This window comes from Dermacentor albipictus, chromosome 8 (genome assembly GCF_038994185.2).
Source record: "Dermacentor albipictus isolate Rhodes 1998 colony chromosome 8, USDA_Dalb.pri_finalv2, whole genome shotgun sequence".
Taxonomy (NCBI): Eukaryota; Metazoa; Arthropoda; class Arachnida; order Ixodida; family Ixodidae; genus Dermacentor; species Dermacentor albipictus.
In genome coordinates, this window is record NC_091828.1 from 57,353,941 (window position 1) to 57,371,420 (window position 17,480).

The following is a 17,480-nucleotide window of genomic DNA, read 5'->3' on the forward strand; positions in this document are numbered from 1 at the left end:
AGAGAACAACACGACAGTCTGTGCACGTACAACCATCCCTTACGTTCAAGGAATGAGCGAGGCACTGTCGCGCGTATTTTCAAAATACAATTTTCGCATTGCCCACATCCCGACCAGCCAGCTCCGGAACCAGCTTATGAATGTGAAAAACAGACTACCTATGGAATAATTCCCAGGTGTTGTGTATAAGATACCATACGCTGATTGCCACAGAGTATATATTGGTGAAACAGGGAAGTTCTCCAGACGCCTCAAGGAACATAAACGTCACGTAAGAAATAATAGTCACACGACGAACGTCATTGCCGAGCATGCGTAGGAACATAATCACACGATTGACTGGGACAATGCCACTGTTGTTGCCAAAGAAAAGAACGTGTCATCCCGACGGCTGCTAGAATCTCTAATCATTCAATCGACGCCAGCTACGATGAAGCGGACATCAGGGACTATGCCTGCCGTTTACGCACGTTCATTACGTCAGGTGCTGGCTATATAAGTGACGACGACTTCCTGTCCAACTCAGTGAACAAGGAACCCGTACGCGGTTCCGAAACGTCAGATTATTTATCGGGCTTGGTCAGTGACCGTAATTCCCTTCACGTATAGTAACTGCTGCTGACGCCTTATATTCCAAAGTCCAGGTACGTTGAGTGTCGCTACACATAAGGGGAGGGTGAAGGCGGTGGCCATATTGCTCACCTAAAGCTTTTGTGTTTCATCGCCCTTGGCCACAGCTAAATCTGTGGTCTTGCTCCCTTTGGACATCTTTGTGGTAATAAAACCGGCGTGACTACGGTACGGTAATAAAACCGTAATAAAACTACGGTAATAAAACCGGCGTGACACATTATCACCAGGAGAGGGAGCTCGCTGAGCACTAGGAGACACTGTTTCGGGCCCCTGTAGTGCACTTTCAGTTGGTTCGTCGTTGCATGGTGCCGGACGCTTCCTTGCCTCACTTAAATCCATCGGCTCTTCCTCTTCTTCCTTATCATGCGGGGGCTTTTCTTTAAGGCTTGCTAGGCCAGGTGGGCAAACAGTCATCGCCGCCTGTAGCTTCGCTAGTATTACTTGCGCTGTTGTGACTGCTTGGCATTGGCTTCAAGGACTCCTGGTCTTCATCTGTAATGCCATCTGTAGTCTCTACCGGTGGCATCTACTACCTCTGTAGAATCTATGCGATGGCCCAGTTGTGGCTCGGCTGCGCTATATTGCCCAGAACGAAGCTTATTGGCGTAGGTGGACACGTAGGCGTCCGCTGAGTGACCAAATCGGTGGCACTGTAAGCATCTCGGTGTTCTGCATTGCCGCCGAACGTGTCCCACACGCTTGCAACGAAGGCACAGCGGAGGCCTACCGGGGATAAGTACGAGGCACTGGTGTTCATAAATGGACATAATGTGCGGTATTGAGCTTATGGTGATAGTGTCCTTGAGCACCAAGGAAACCTCCCGGTTTGTCGTCACCTACTGTTCCGTACCAGTGCATCTCCATACTTCTCTCTCCACCGACTTCACCTGACCATAGGCCTGGAACGCCTCTTCAACCCGACGTGATTCAAGGTGAGGTAGAAGCAATAGTAATTCAAGCTTGATGTTTTTAGTCTCCGGATCTATTACCATGCACCTTAGCCCTTTGACACGGAGCTCACTACAGGCGACGAGAGTCTGTTTTGCCGCACTACTAGCGCAAGTAACTATCCATACATGGCTCATTTGATACTGTCCGACACCTACTATATCTGAAGTATTCTCATCCTCAAGCAGATCATCTCGGAAGTCAGGAGCACGGTATGGTCTGCCACTCAAGTGCGCATGAAGGAAAATAGAATTCAAAACATCGTTACCGGTTGGCAGACGTGGGAGGACAACTTTGTAACTTGCATCTTCGGTCAAAAACGGGTTCGAGGATCCTCGGCCTGGGGCCAATACGCTGTTTCCAGCAGAGAGCATTTTCGAGCACAGCCGTTCCACGTGGCTTCTACTCCCACCCCACAGCAGCTTTTCAATTTTTTTTTTACTTTCAGTTTGGTTACAAGCCTCAGAAGAGTTTGTGATCATAGATCACACTCGTTTTATATGGGTTAAAGTATCAAGCAAGACGAATGACTGTGATGAAGCATTGGTGTCAACGCCAAAGCAGTTACGCGGTTCCCGATGCGTACAGGTGTGCCCAGTACCTGCGTTATTGTACCCATCAGGTGGCAGACGTCTGCCTGACTAAAGGTCAGGCATATGTCTGTGCGTAATGGTCAGGTGCGTCACTGGACACGTCGCGCCCTCTCACGTCCCGTCATGCGTGTATAAAATGAGTGCATAAAATGAAAAATTTGCAGTGGCTTAGCTCGGCTATGCCAGGATATACGTAGCGAAAGCTAAGGCATAGCATGGTTAGCCTTGGTTAATCTTGATTGCGAGTCCAGGTTTTTCTGGTTGTCTAGCTATGTTGCGGGGTTTAGCCAGTCGTTCGGCGTGCTGTTCGTCTGTTTCCTCGGCGATTTGTTGCCTCTTCATCTCGTTCCGATGTCGATTCCAGGCCTCCTCCTGCTTATCAGGATTGTCGCCGTCCATACTGCCGCCTCAACTGTGGTTGCGGCGCACGCGAGCTCTCCTTTTCAATCCTCCGACAAGTTATCAGGCATGCGACGCAGCTCGCGAGGCAAGCGGAGGCGAGCGCAATGCCGAGGAACGCGCTGTGACGAGGAACGCGGTGTGACGTCATGTGCCTCCTCGGAGCACGGCCACGGCATAATCCCAAGTTCGCGGCAAGTGAAGCTTTCGCTTTAAACAGCATTAATGACCAATTGAACGGCGCAGAGCGGTCCTTCTGGTTATGCACTCCGCGCGGGCGAGCGAGCGCGTTGAGACGCTTGGTGCATTTTGATTTGGCCTTACCAAGGCATAGTTAGAAGACAAGCTAGAGCTTGCGCGGACAAGGAATGCGCGGAAAAAGACATATCACCAATGGGAATAAATGCTTCCGCATACCCACACGTAAGCAGGCTTAAGGGCTTCTGCCAATTTTTTGTTTTCTTGCGAAAGCAATTATATGGACACAGCAAGCGCATTTTTGCCGTCAGCGTGGCGTTCCATACGAAGTCCCAAGGCGATGACACCGTCGCTGCGCGTCGTTTGATGTACGTGCGAGTGAAAGGACGTGAAGGAAACCTACGATCGCGGCTGAACCTGGCGCACGCGAAGGAGAAAGCGGAGAGCAAACGCGCTGTCTTCCGTCGCGCGCGAGAGAGAGAGATAGCACTTTATTTACACCCGTCAGAGAGTATGGGTGATCGGGTGAGACGCAGCTCTCCCTATCACCGTCTACCTCCCCCCTAGACGTCGGCCGGAATCAGTTGGCTTCCGGCGGCGGCCTGGGCTTGACGGATGGCCTGTTTTTGGGCTTGCTCTTCCTGGCTATGGAGGGAGGATTCCCATGACTCTCTGTTTCCATGTAGGCCGTTTAGTGCTGGGCAAGCCCAAAGCATGTGATTTAGCGTTGCTGTGCCTTCACAGTTTTTACATTTTGGAGAGTGCATCTCGGGATGCCATTTGTGCAGAATATACGGGTTTGGGAAGGTACCTGTCTGCAGTTTTCGCCATATTACCTCTTCCTGCTTTGTGAGAGATCTATGGGGGGGAGGCAGAGTTCTCCTCCCCATTCTGTAGTGTTCTAGAATTTCTCTGTATGTGGTTAACTCTCGCTTTTTGGACAGGAAGTAATCTGCCTGCGCTGGGGCCCGGTGTGTGAGTCCTCGGGCGACCTCATTGGCGATCTCGTTCCCTGTGAGTCCACTATGAGCGGGTGCCCATATTATCCTAATTAGGTCGTTAGGTACGTTCTCCTTGCCTGCTTGCAGAATTTTGCCGGCCTCTTTGGAAACCTTACCTTTGTCATAGGCTTTGATTGCAGTTTTAGAATCGGTGATGACTATTCTAGTTGATAGGTGTGTGATTGCCAGGGCAATCGCCGCCATCTCTGCCTCATCTGGTGAAGAGTGTCGTACGCTACAGCTAGAGACTAGCTCGCCTTTGTCGCTCACTACTACTGCAGCATAATGCCCTTCTGGGTATTCTGCCGCATCGGTGTACACTACCCCTTGTTTTTGGAGGAGGGAGCCTTGGAGTCTTTGGACCCTGCTTCTCCTGCGTTCCTTGTTGTGTATGGGGTGCATGTTTCTTGGGATAGGGGTTATTCTTAACTTGTTAGCAATTTCTTTGGGGATGACGGTTATCCTATCACGTGATTCTGGGTTTTGATAGCCCAGGTTTCTGAGGATGGATCGGCCCGTTTTGCTGCCAGTTAGTCTGATATATTGTGCCGTGAGTTTCGCCTCGCACATTTCCTCTAGGGTGTTCGACACTCCTAGGTTCAGAATCATCTCGGTTGATGTGCATGCTGGTAAACCTAGTGCTGTTTTGACACCTTTCCTGATGAGAATGTCTACCTTGTCTCTCTCTGCTTTAGTTGTTTTTAAGTACGGGATAGCGTAGGTGATTCTGCTAATGATGAAAGAATGAACGAGCCTAAGTAGGTTTGCCTCTTTCATCCCCGCGTTTTTGTTTGCTATCCTCCTGAGAAGCCTGCATGTTTGGTTGGTCGTGGCTTCTAGTCGGTTAATTGTTTCGGTGTTTCTCCCATTTTGTTGTATCCACATACCCAGTATCCTGATCTTGTCCACCCTTGGTACCGGGGTGTTGTTGACCAGGAGCTGGATATTGACCTGCTGCTTGCCCATGATGAGCATCTCCGATTTTTCCGGCGAGCATTTTAGCCCTATGGGTCTCAGATAGCATTCCGTTTCCCATATTGCCCTTTGTAGGGTGCCTTCTATTTGGCCATCGCTCCCCCCTCTGTCGACCCAAAGGGTGAGGTCGTCAGCATAGAGTGTGTGGCAGAGGCCTTCTATCTTTCTGAGTCGTTCTGGCAGCCCGATCATTGCAATGTTGAACAGGGTAGGGGAGAGCACTGATCCCTGCGGTGTTCCCTTGTTGCCTAGCTTAATGTTTTTTCTTATTGTGCCCCCGATTTCTATGTTCACCGTTCGGTCCGTGAGGAAGCTTTTGATATAGTTGTATAGCTTGCTTCCAACATTTAGGTGACTGAGGTGTGACAGGATCGCTCTGTGTTTGACGTTGTCAAATGCTTTGCTGACGTCCAGTCCGACTATGACTCTCGAGTCGCTAGTCTTCCGTTCCAATACTTGTTCTTTGAGTTGTAGCATGACGTCATTTGTGGACAGTTGTTGTCTGAAACCAATCATGCTGTCTGGGTAGAGTTCCTTACTTTCCAAGTAATCGTTGAGCCTAGTCTGTATGACGTGTTCCATGAGCTTGGCTACACAGGAGGTTAACGATATTGGCCTAAGGTTCTCAAGTTTGAGTTCCTTTCCTGATTTGGGGATGAGGACTAGATTTGCTGTCTTCCACTCCCCGGGTATCTCCCCCCGTTCCCAACACTTTTGAAAGAATGCTGTCAGTTGCTGGAGGGAGTTGTCATCGAGGTTTCTAAGCATCTTACTGGTGACCCCATCTGGGCCAGCCGCGGTTTTTCCGCTGAGCCTGTTTAAGGCAGCTTGGACCTCTCTTAAGGTGATTGGTTGGTCCAGCTCTTCGTTGTTTTCGCCACTGTAGTCGGGCAATGTTTCGGTGTTTGTTTCTCCTATGTACCTGTCTTTAATCTGGTTTATCATATCCTCCTCCGACCCCTGGAAATTGTGGGTTAGTCGTTGCATTTGTCTCCTGGTCTCAGCTTTGGTGTTGTCTGGGTCTAAGAGGTGTCTCAATAGTTTCCAGGTGGTGACGGAGCTTAATTGACCGTCTAGTCTATCGCAGATGTCGTTCCAGTGTTGTCTATTTAGGGTTTGGGCATGGCTCTCAATTTCCTTGTTGAGAGCTGCTATTCTTCTTCTCAGGTTACGGTTGCCCCTTTTTTGGGCTAGCTCGGTTTCTGCTTCGTTTTTCATCTGCCACAGCTGTCTCATGTGGCTATCAACCCAGTTTTGTTCCTCACCTAATTCTACTTCCTCCTCAGCCTCTTTGCACGCCCGCTTGATGCCATTGGTCCATTCAACTATGTCGGTGATCGCCCCACAATCCGCTCCATTGGTTCGGAAGGACTGCCAGTTGATAGATTTTAGGGTTTTTCTCTCCCGTTTGATGTTTACTCCGTTTTGGACAACGATCTCTATGATTCTGTGGTCACTGCCTAGGTTCTCTCTCGTGTTGTGCCAAGTAGCCTCAACGTCCGCTCCGACCATGGCCAGGTCGGGGGAGGTGTCGAATGACACGCTGTTCCCCTGCCTTGTCGGTGCGAGCGGATCGTTGAGGAGTGTTAAATTGCATTTTATCATAGCGTCCCATAATTCCCTTCCCTTTATCTGGGAGTGGTGGTATCCCCATGCTTGGTGGGGAGCATTAAAATCCCCTAGTATTACGAGACGCTGCTTACCCTGTGCTAATGCTTGCGCTTTGGCAAAGAGCTCCCTGAAGCCACAGCCTTTCCTTAGTTTAGGAGAGCTGTAGACGTTTATGACTAGCAGGCTGCGTTCTTTCCGCCTCTGCGGAATAATCTCCGTTAACACATAGTCAATCTGCGTGCATCCTACCTCATGCTGTATGACGGTGATATTTCTCTTCACCAGGGTAGCAGTCTGAGTGTTTGGCGACTGGCCTGGGTATGTTTTGTATCCGCTGAGTTTAGCGTTTTTCCCACACTCTTGCAGCGCGATGATGTCGGGACCATCGCATCCCGCAAGGTAGGCTTGGAGAACGTTTCTTTTTTTTATAAAGCCCCTACAGTTCCATTGCCATATTGTGTTTGCCCTAGTGTTGAGTCTGGCCATGATTCAACCGCAGAAGGAGTTGGTTTTGCTGTTCTGCCAGTTGATCGAGTCGAGTTCCCATTGGGATGACTAGTTGGCTGAGCTGGGCTGAGAGTTGGTCTATCCTCTCCGCGTTACGCTGGGTAGCTATGGCCGCCTGCTGTACTACCTCTTTGAGTTGCTGCATGTCTACCTCAAGTTTTTCTGCCCTGCCCTCTGCGATTTCAAGGCCCGAAGCGGTCTTTTTAACTCGCTTTTTCTTTGGTGGTGCAGATACCTCTTGCTCGGATTCGGACGACTTATCGTCCATGGCATCCTGACGCGCTGCCGGTTTTCTAATGAGTTGAGCCTTGAGCTCAGTGTTCTCCCTTTGCAACTCGATAACGTGATTACGGAGCTCCTGCATCTGAGCTACTGTTTGCTCCTGGTAAAGTTTCCATTGCTCCTGTTGCTGTTTCATCATTTCGTGTTGTTGTTTCATTTGCTCTTTGAGCTCCCTCACTATGTCAGAGTCATGGGAATTCCCCGCTTCCCAGCCTACCTTTTTGATGGTTGTTGTCCCTTGCTTCTTTGGCGGGGTGGGGGTGGCCTGCTGTGGTAGCCTCGGAAAGGATGCTGACCGGCGGCGCTCCTTGCTCGTGGCCCGCGTCTTGCTAGCGTCCCGCCGGCTGCGATGCTCTGGTAGTTTCTTCTCCTCCTCCTCCTGTTGCTGCAGCTTCTCCCATTGTCGTTTCTTAACGATGTATGGTGTTCTGAAGATCCCCTTGCAGGTTCTGGCGCCAGTGGGGTGCGGTTGGCCGCACAGCTTGCAGGTGGGGTTGCAGTCGTGTCCCTCGCTTGGGTTGGGGATGCCGCAGCCTCTGCATTTCTCTTCCTTGCTCTCGCAAACGTCGGAACGGTGTCCCAGGTCTCCGCACTTATAGCATACGTCGTACTTTTTTTTGTACAAATAACAGTTCAGGATGGCACCTAGACATTTGATTTTCCTCGGTACCTCCTTGGTGGCGAATGTGAGCATGATGGTCTTGCTCTGTCCTAGTCGCCTGATCTCCAGCACCTTGGAGTTCTCCTCATCTTCTGCTATCCCCTGCGTGATCTTTTGCAGTGAGGTCTTTAGTCCTATGCCGTGGATGACGCCTCTCGAGAAGTCGTCGGGTACTGCCAGGTGAACGGTTACTTCGTGCACTTTTCCTTCAATCTCCAGGTTTGTGAGGCGTAGGAGCTTGTCTCTTGCCTCCGTGCTGGGGGTGAAGAAGACCAAAATTCCTTGCTTCTCGTTCTTGACGAGCTGGCACGCCTTGTTCCATTCAATCTTCGCAGTTACATGTATGGCTTCGGTCAGGGTTGGTCCATCGTACTGTTTGACTACCATGCCTCCCTTGGGGCGGAAAATGATTCTCCATCCATTTTCGGGAAGCTTGACTTGGTTCGAGGCGATCGATTTCTCCGCTTGCTGTCTGCCGTCGCGCTTCGCTGATGGTGGTGGGGTGTCTTCTGAGACGCGCTTGGCGTTCCGTGCCCATTTCTCCTCGAGGTTGCATTTGTTGAGTACTGTGATCCAATCCGGGGCGTCGAGCTCGCCCTGTTCGGCGCTGCGACCTTCCACGGTGATATTCATTCCTTCTGTTGGCTGCCGCACAGCTGACGCGGCGGCACCGGGGGCTTCGGTAAGCCTTAGCCCACGTTAGGCCTAGTGGCCGGCGTTCGTGTTAGCGCGTCGGCACCACGGCTGGCAGACGTGTGGCTCTAAGGTGGCGAAAAATCCACTTACGGACCAAACGCTGGTGTCCGCAGAGTCCTCGCAGCTTCCGATTGATGATTTTAACCAGCTCTGGTCGATCCGTCAACATTTGCCGCTAGAAATCACTGCAGGAAGACAGAGCCGACGTGATACACGTCCGCTCGTCACGGCCCCCTAGCGGCGATCTCTCCGTCGCGCGAAAAACCATGGCGGGGCGGGAGGAAGGGCGGGTGTTCGGCGTTGTGCTCCGGTAGCTACTGCGCATTTCTCGGTCGGGCGCAAAAGGAATTGACGGTCGTGGCTCAATCTCGCGCGCCATATATGGAAGAAAGTGGGGAGGCAGCTAGGGAAGAGGGGGCGGGGGGGGGGTCTTCGACTCCGCCAACAAGTGCGTACATTGGGTGGCCGCGCGTGGACGCGCGCCGCGTGTTGAAAGGGTTTTGCACACGGCTCATATCTTTGTGCGCGCTATGTTCTCGCCGCTTTTGAGGTGTGGCGATAGACCGCACGAAGGTCGCTTTGTTCGCTAGTACTGCCGCACTTGCTCATACCAGCGTCCAGCACATTGCAGAGAATGTCCGCGCTCACGGAGTGTGCTGTGTTCATGTTTGCTTGTGGCCGCTGGTACTACGATTCTCAATTAAATTATTAGGCTAATGTTTTCAAGTTTATTCGGCATAAAACTACTATCTTTACCTTGTAAAGGTGTCTAATAATTTGCCATCGCTACCTTTCGGTAGGAACCGCAACCTTTTTTTTTTACGCAGAGTGGACAAAGCGTGGATTTTAACACCACCAATTAACTCACGGGTTAGCATTCGTAGAGCAGAGTTTCTCCTCATACGAATAGTTGGAAAGCAGCGCATTTTTTGTGAGCATTAGCGTGTCCGTCTTTGTTTTTCTTTAGTACGGCAAATCAACTAGCGCGAAATAATGCATTGGTGAACTTCCTGCTTATATCGGATTGTCCCAAGCCCGCGCGCGCCGTCCCGACTTGGAAGACATGCTATTGAACGAGTTCGGAGCGTTGGTGCAATGCTTGTCAATGACATGCACATGTGATACCTGTGGCACAAAACAGTGAGAGCTGTTGACTGCGCATTGATGAACTTGCGGGCGATTTTCAAATGAGCGCTTCGGGCACGAGAGAAGACCGGCCGAGCTTGCAGGAGTTGAGTAGACCTTGCGGATGTACCGGTGAAATGCCGACGCAATAAAATACTCGAACTGAAATTCATAACGAAATTTTCAATGAAGCTTGGAAGAGCCAGGAGGCGCCAAGCAACCAGCCGAGATATTTCTTGATGGTTGTAACGATTTTCATGTGTTCTGGTGAGGCACGGAATGTCTTCGAAGGTTTAACAAAAACTGCCAATAACTACATGTGCGAATCTTCATTTTCTTTCTTCGGAGGGAGGGGGGGGGGTATAGTGGCGTTGTGCTGACGTTATATATATATATATATATATATATATGCCTACTTCAATTTTGCACAGATCTCTTATTCTTCGTACTTTCTTCATATCTTCATGCTTCAAAAAAACAAATTTTAGTACTACTGAATTACAAAACCGTAGATTTGCTTCAGTATCGCAAGGAATGTTTGTTCTTATTTAAGCCGATTATACGCCTTATATATTTCAATAATCACTGGCTACACAAAGGGCGTTTCCTTATACTGTTTTGAATTACAGCCCTTTCATTCCTAAGCGGAAATATTTATGAGCGAGTTCAAAAATTTTACGTTCCAATGAAAGTTTGATACTCTTGATTTATTAAACTCTGGTAGAATGTTTTTCTGCACCGGGCACCTCCACTTTTAACATTGGCGAGCGATAAAGCAGATGTAGGCGTTACAAGTTTCATGCTTGAGCTCATGAGCGCAGAAAGTTTAAACCATTCATTACAAAATGCTATTAAGTTACTGCGATATCAATAGGAGATCGCTATATCGCGAAGATATTGGTAAAATCTTGTACGGTATTTAGCTGCTCGCCAACCTACCTTTCCGTTAATCTTTTTGTCACTCACAACTACTTTATCTAATCAAACATATATACATAGCTCTGAATCCTTAAGCACCGTGCCACCGATGCAATTTGATTCCTTTAAGAGTTTGATTGTTTAAAAAAATAAAATTATGGGGTTTTACGTGCCAAAACCACTTTCTGAATATGAGGCACGCCGTAGTCGGGGACTCCGGAAATTTCGACCACCTGGAGTTCTTTAACGTACACCTACACGGGCGTTTTCGCATTTGGCCCCCATAGAAATGCTGCCGCCATGGCCGGGATTCGATCCCGCAACCTTGTGCTCAGCAGCCTGTTTGCTTGTTTAATAGTTTGAAGATTTCGATTATTTTAAGAAACGAAAAACAAAATTGATGCTATTTGTACACCGCACGATTGCTTCCTTTTAAGGGTGGACTTCGAGGTGTCGTTTGGACCGACTGTGCGCAGTTCCTGATGATCCTTTGTGCCCCAGCAACCATTGTCGCTAAGGTAATAATTGATTCTATGTCACCAGGTGCCGCAATTCAGCCACTCAATGACCTGGACATCAGGAAATATATCGCAGGGTAAGTGGACAAAAATTGAGACATCACCTTCTATAATAGCTCACTTCGAGTTGTCATCATCACCATCATCAGCTTAGTTACGCCCACTGCAGGGCAAAGGCCTCTCCCATACTTCTCCAACTACCCCGGTCATGTACTGATTGTGCCCATGTTGTCCCTGCAAACGTCTTAATGTCATCCGCCCACCTAACTTTCTGCCGCCCCCTGCTACGCTTCCCTACCCTTGGAATCCAGTCCGTAACCCTTAATGACCATCGGTTATCTTCCCTCCTCATTACATGTCCGGCCCATGCCCATTTCTTTTTCTTGATTTCAACTAGGATGTCATTTATCCGCGTTTGTTGCCTCACCCAATCTGCTCTTTTCTTATCCCTTAACGTTACACCCATTATTCTTCTTTCCATAGCTCGTTGCGTCGTCCTCAATTTCAGCAGAACCCTTTTCGTAAGCCTCCAGGTTTCTGCCCCATATGTGAGTACTGGTAACACACAGCTGTTATACACTTTCATTTTGAGGGATAGTGGCAACCTGCTGTTCATGATTTGAGAATACCTGCCAAACGCCCCCCAACCCATTCTTATTCTTCTGGTTATTTCAGTCTCATGATCCGGATCCGTGGTAACTACCTGCCCTAAGTAGAAGTATTCCCTTACCACTTCCAGTGCCTCGCTACCTATCGTAAACGGCTGTTCTCTTCCGAGACTGTTAAACATTACTTTAGTTTTCTGTAGATTAATTTTCAGACCCACCCTTCTGCTTTGCCTCTCCAGGTCAGTGAGCATGCATTGCAATTGGTCTTCTGAGCAAGGCAATATCATCAGCGAATCGCAAGTTCCTAAGGTATTCTCCATCAACTTTTATCCCCAATTCTTCCCACTCCAGGTCTCTGAATACCTCCTGTAAACATGCTGTGAATAGCATTGGAGAGATCTTATCTCCCTGTCTGACGCCTTTCTTTATTGGGATTTTGTTGCTTTCTTTGTGGAGGACTACGGTGGCTGTGGAGCCACTATAGATATCTTCCAGTATTTTTACATATGGCTCATCTACACCCTGATTCCGTAATGCCTCCATGACTGCTGAGGTTTCGACTGAATCAAACGCTTTCTCGTAATCAATGAAAGCTATATATAAGGGTTGGTTATATTCTGCACATTTCTCTATCACTTGATTGATAATGTGAATATGGTCTATTGAGTAGCATTTACGGAATCCTGCCTGGTCCTTTGGTTGACAGAAGTCTATGATGTTCCTGATTCTATTTGCGATTACCTTAGTAAATACTTTGTAGGCAAGGGACAGTAAGCTGATCGGTCTCTAATTTTTCAAGTCTTTGGCGTCCCCTTTCTTATGGATTAGGATTATGTTAGCGTTCTTCCAAGGTTCCGGTACGCTCGAGGTTATGAGGCATTGTGTATACAGGGTGGCCAGTTTCTCTAGAACAATCTGACCACCATCCTTCAACAAATCTGCTGTTACCTGATTCTCCCCAGCTGCCTTCCCCATTTGCATAGCTCCTAAGGCTTTCTTTACTTCTTCTGGCGTTACCTGTGGGATTTCGAGTTCCTCTAGGCTATTCTCTGTTCTACTACCGTCGTGGGTGCCACTGGTACTGTATAAATCTCTATAGAACTCCTCAGCCACTTGAACTATCTCATTCATATTAGTAACGATATTGCCGGCTTGGTCTCTTAACGCACACAGCTGATTCTTGCCTATTCCTTGTTTCTTCTTCACTGTTTTTAGGCTTCCTCCGTTCCTGAGAGCCTGTTCAATTCTATCCATATTATAGTTCCTGATGTCCACTGTCTTACGCTTGTTGATTAACTTAGAAAGTTCTGCCAGTTCTATTCTAGCTGTAGGGTTAGAGGCTTTCATACATTGGCGTTTCTTGATCAGATCTGTCGTCTCCTGCGATAGCTTACTGGTTTCCTGTCTAACGGCGTTACCACCGACTTCTATTGCGCACACCTTAATGCTGCCCATGAGATTGTCGTTCATTGCTTCAACACTATGGTCCTCTTCCCGAGTTAAAGCCGAATACCTGTTGTGTAGCTTGATCCGCAATTCCTCTAGTTTCCCTTTCACAGCTAACTCATTGGTTGGCTTCTTGTGTATCGCTTTCTTCCGTTCCATCCTCAAGTCTAGCCTAATTCGAGTTCTTACCATCCTATGGTCACTGCAGCGTACCTTGCCGAGCACGTCTACATCTTCTATGATGCCAGGGTTAGCGCAGAGTATGAAGTCGACTTCATTTCTAGTCTCACCATTCGGGCTTCTCCACGTCCACTTTCGACTAACCCGCTTGCGGAAAAAGGTACTCATTATCCGCATATTATTCTGTTCTGTGAACTCTACTAATCACTCTCCTCTGCTATTCCTAGAGCCTATGCCATATTCCCCTACGGACTTGTCTCTAGCCTGCTTCTTGCCTACCCTGGCATTGAAGTCGCCCATCAGTATAGTGTACTTTGTTTTGACTTTACTCATCGCCGATTCCACGCCTTCATAAAAGCTTTCGACTTCCTGGTCATCATGACCGCATGTAGGGGCATCGACTTGTACCACCTTCAATTTGTACCTCTTATTAGGTTCACAACAAGACCTGCCACCCTCTGGTTAATGCTATAGAATTCCTATATGTTACCAGCTATTTCCTTATTAATCAGGAATCCGACTCCAAGTTCTCGTCTCTCCGCTAAGCCCCGGTAGCACAGTACGTGCCTGCTTTTTAGCACTGTATATGCTTCTTTTGTCCTCCTAACCTCACTGAGCCCTATTATATCCCATTTAGTACCCTCTAATTCCTCCAATAACACTGCTAGACTCGCCTCACTAGATAACCTTCTAACGTTAAACGTTGCCAGGTTCAGCTTCCAATGGCGGCCTGTCTGAGTTGTACCTGGTTTTAAATCCCACCTTCTGTGTATGAAACGAATTCGGAGCACTTGCATATCTCACATTCAAAACTTGCGTCTTCCGAAAGAGATTCATTCTATGCGCCTTTTCAAACCCGGTAGGGCTATTCCCTCACAGTTTCGTAGCTAGGTCACCGAAATGTAGAAAGGAGAAACAGTTCAGTGGCACTGCGTCAGTGTTCAGAAATACTGCAGTTTTAGAAAGACATGTCTCTCATGACGCAATAAACTTCAAGCGAAATAAAAAAATGGCTGTGGCTTAGCTAAGGTTAAGCCCAGGATGCGAAGCATACTAGCCTTTATTTTAACGCGACAGCGTTAAGGAGCTCGTGTCGCAGAAAAGCCGGTGTCGTCGGCGTCGGCTCAGGCGTGCGGCGCTAGCTCAGGCGCACATTTCGTTGTCGCGCCGAACGCTACGTTGCTCGACGCTCACCGCGTCCGATGCGGGGGGCGACGCCGCGAGCGACGGCGCGAATTGGAGCATCGTTTCTCCTCTGTCGTGACGTCACGGTGTCACGTGGTATTGAAGGCGACACCGCCGCGCCTGAGGAGCTGGGTTGAGCACTCGTAATGTGCTTCGCATAATAAAAAAAGTTCGCCATTTTGTCGGAAGGGCGACGAATTTACAGCGATATCCAGGTTTCGCGTTTTGTTTAAACTCCTCGGAAGGTGTTGTGTCTCTATACGGGTGCTACAAATTTCGAAGTAGCACGCAAGGCAACTTCCGCTAAACATGAGAAACAGCGCCCTGACAGGTACCAGGCGTCTGAGAATGCAAGCGTCATGAGCCGTGTCAGGGGCGTTTCATGCGGTGCACCTCGATGCTGCACGAGCGGAGACTGGACGAGACCGGCAGGAAGCTGTCGAGATTGGTCAGCGCCCAGTGAAATATCAGGGGCCCGATTCACAAAGCCTTTCATTCGTAAGTGTGCTTTACCATTGGCCGGCCAACTTAGCTAATAATATGTCAAGCATCAGGATTAGTGCGAATTTCCTCTTACGAACAATTCTAGGGAAAGAGAGTTGTCTGAATAGTGGCCTCAATTCGTAAATAGCACTGGCCAGTGCTCTTTCATTAACGGTTTAGACTAAAATGCCTCCACTGTAAACGAAATGCATTGAGGCCTTTCTTTGCACTCTGCTATTGCGAAAATTCTGAGGAATCAACCAGTCAGGTACATAGAATTTGATAATACAACTTTGGTGTTTCGATAATACAGCGTCTATCTTTCATATGGAACAATTAATATGGACAACGTCCACCTCGACAATGGCAAAAATTCGCGAGGCGTGTCCGTATAGTTGCTATCACAATAAAAAAAAGGAAGTCATTCTGAGCCATGACATTGAAATCTGCTTGCCTTAACAGATACAGCCTGGACTTTACCAGCGAAGAAAATGTATGGAGTTATATTTTCGGTGCAGCGGCTCCAGCAATGTGCCGCTTATGCTTTGACCAAGTTGTTGCACAGAGGTTGCTAGCGTCCAGAACACTCAAAGATGCCAAAAGGTAACATTGCGTGCCCAATATGTTCCTTAGTTGAAATAACTGCATAAACCAGAATATAGGTAAATATATCTTATTGAAGAAAGGAAGCTGAATTCGCCGCTCGTCTAATATAGTGGTCTTTAGCAGAGTGTAAGTAGATGACTGACCACCTGTTAAGTCCACGTTGGCGAGCGCATAGTGCATGCCCAAATGTGACTAGCTCTTTTTTCTTTGTTGTTGTTGCGTTTTCTTTTTGCTCTTTCGATCGAGTTCGTGTGTGATTTCTTTTTTGTTTTTGTCTGGAGAGCGAGGAGTAGCGGCACACGGAGAAAATTTGGAGAGGCGTTGAAGATAGCACTTTTAATTCCTATTTTCTGTATTTGCCTAATGATTTTGAAAACAGGTTGCGACAGATTAAAAAGTAATGACGCTACTATTTGCACCTGGACAACTGGCACGTCTTACTGCCAGTTCAACTCAATAAGAAAACGTTATGCGAAAGCTAAAACTCGCTGGTTGCCATGCAAAAATGGACTCTTATTACGAACCGCTATTATGGATCATGTGTTTCGAAATCAGAATCTTAAACATGAGATACAACTAAATAGTTTTGACGTCAGCAGAGGGTTGAGGAAGGTAGGGTTTATGATTAATTAGATACTCCAGAGCATGTAATTATACGGGCAAATTCATTATGGGAAACTTGGAATGTATCAGAAAATAGACGACGACAAATTTTTGCGGGGCTTGATTTTAAGATTGACAAACATGTACTGGTGAATTCGGTTGCAGTGTTTATACCCAGTTATACAGCGCTGCGTCAATGCCGATTAAACAAAAAGTACTAACAAAAAGAAAAGAAAAAGTCGTGTTTAAACAGAGTTATAATTAGTAACATATATTTAGTTGGAATTGAAAGTGAAAGTTTATTTCCTTTTCAACGAAAAGAGGGCGCCAAGACAAAAGGCAAGATCCTGACATGGTCCTGGTCACCCATTGCATGAGTATTGCATGAGTATAATCCCCAAAATGGGCGTCCCTCGCTGGAGTTTGAGGTATAGTAGCGGCGCCTGGTGGCGGCGCGCGAAATGTTATCTGGGTAGTACCAGCTTGGGTAGTATTGAGCCCTGGCTGTAGGGAAACGCGTTTCTAGCCCATGTTTTGCATCGATTCGCCCTTTTTTTTCCCCTGTTGCGAGTGCGAAAAAGCTCGTCACTTCTCACAGACCACGCCGTCCACGCTGCGAGTTCGCCGCAGCCTATAGCTAAACGAAAACGGACTCTACGTGAGACGTAATGCTGGAAGCAGAAGGAGCCGGGGACGCCGATCCGGAGAGACCTAGCTCATGAGCTGCAGCCTCAAAAAAGCGTCGCCGTAGATACTGCTGCATCGTAGGCTGCCATGAACAAGAAGGCTTGAATTAGAACATCAGATTCTACCGTTTTCCTTGAAGGCCTCACGAAGCGGAGTGTCAGGCGCCCTGGCTAGCTGCAGTTTGTCGCGCTGGTTAAGCGAAACTTCGCGCCATGCTGAATGCTTCGCCTGCTTTGAAACTTGCTTATCTGCGTTCTAAAATTTGGTCTCGTGCAACTACAGCCCCGACAGCAGAGCAACATAGCAGCAGGCATGGCTGGTGAATCACGATTCAAGACCGTTGAGCACGTTGAGGCAGCGCAGCAAGGTAGCATTGATTGCCGCACATCGGCGTTCGAGCGCTGTCATTAAAAGATACATCAAGTGAGTAGCGCACGAGCTTGCGCTGCAGCGCGATTCGCACGTACGTTACTGAGAGCTCATATGCATCGCATCAGTTATTTATCAGTGGCTAAAGGGAAACAGGGCCGCTACTGCAGTGCAGGCATTACTACTGTCGTAGCGCGAGCTTTGTGTGTGACGTAAATGGTCAGCATGCACAAAGCGCACTTCACCCG

At 48.2% G+C, this 17,480-nt stretch overlaps 1 protein-coding gene across 1 annotated transcript in view; it reads left to right on the forward strand.

Annotated features, from left to right (window-relative positions):
- The window catches only part of LOC139048441 (sodium/iodide cotransporter-like), a 53,055-nt gene extending 37,490 nt beyond the window's left edge, over positions 1-15,565 (forward strand). Inside the window, exons 6-7 of the mRNA XM_070522828.1 lie at positions 11,091-11,142; positions 15,430-15,565. Of these exons, the coding sequence (XP_070378929.1) occupies positions 11,091-11,142; positions 15,430-15,542 (165 nt within the window). The 3' untranslated portion in view covers positions 15,543-15,565. The remainder of the gene's footprint in view (positions 1-11,090; positions 11,143-15,429) is intronic.
- Positions 15,566-17,480: the final 1,915 nt, after the last annotated feature.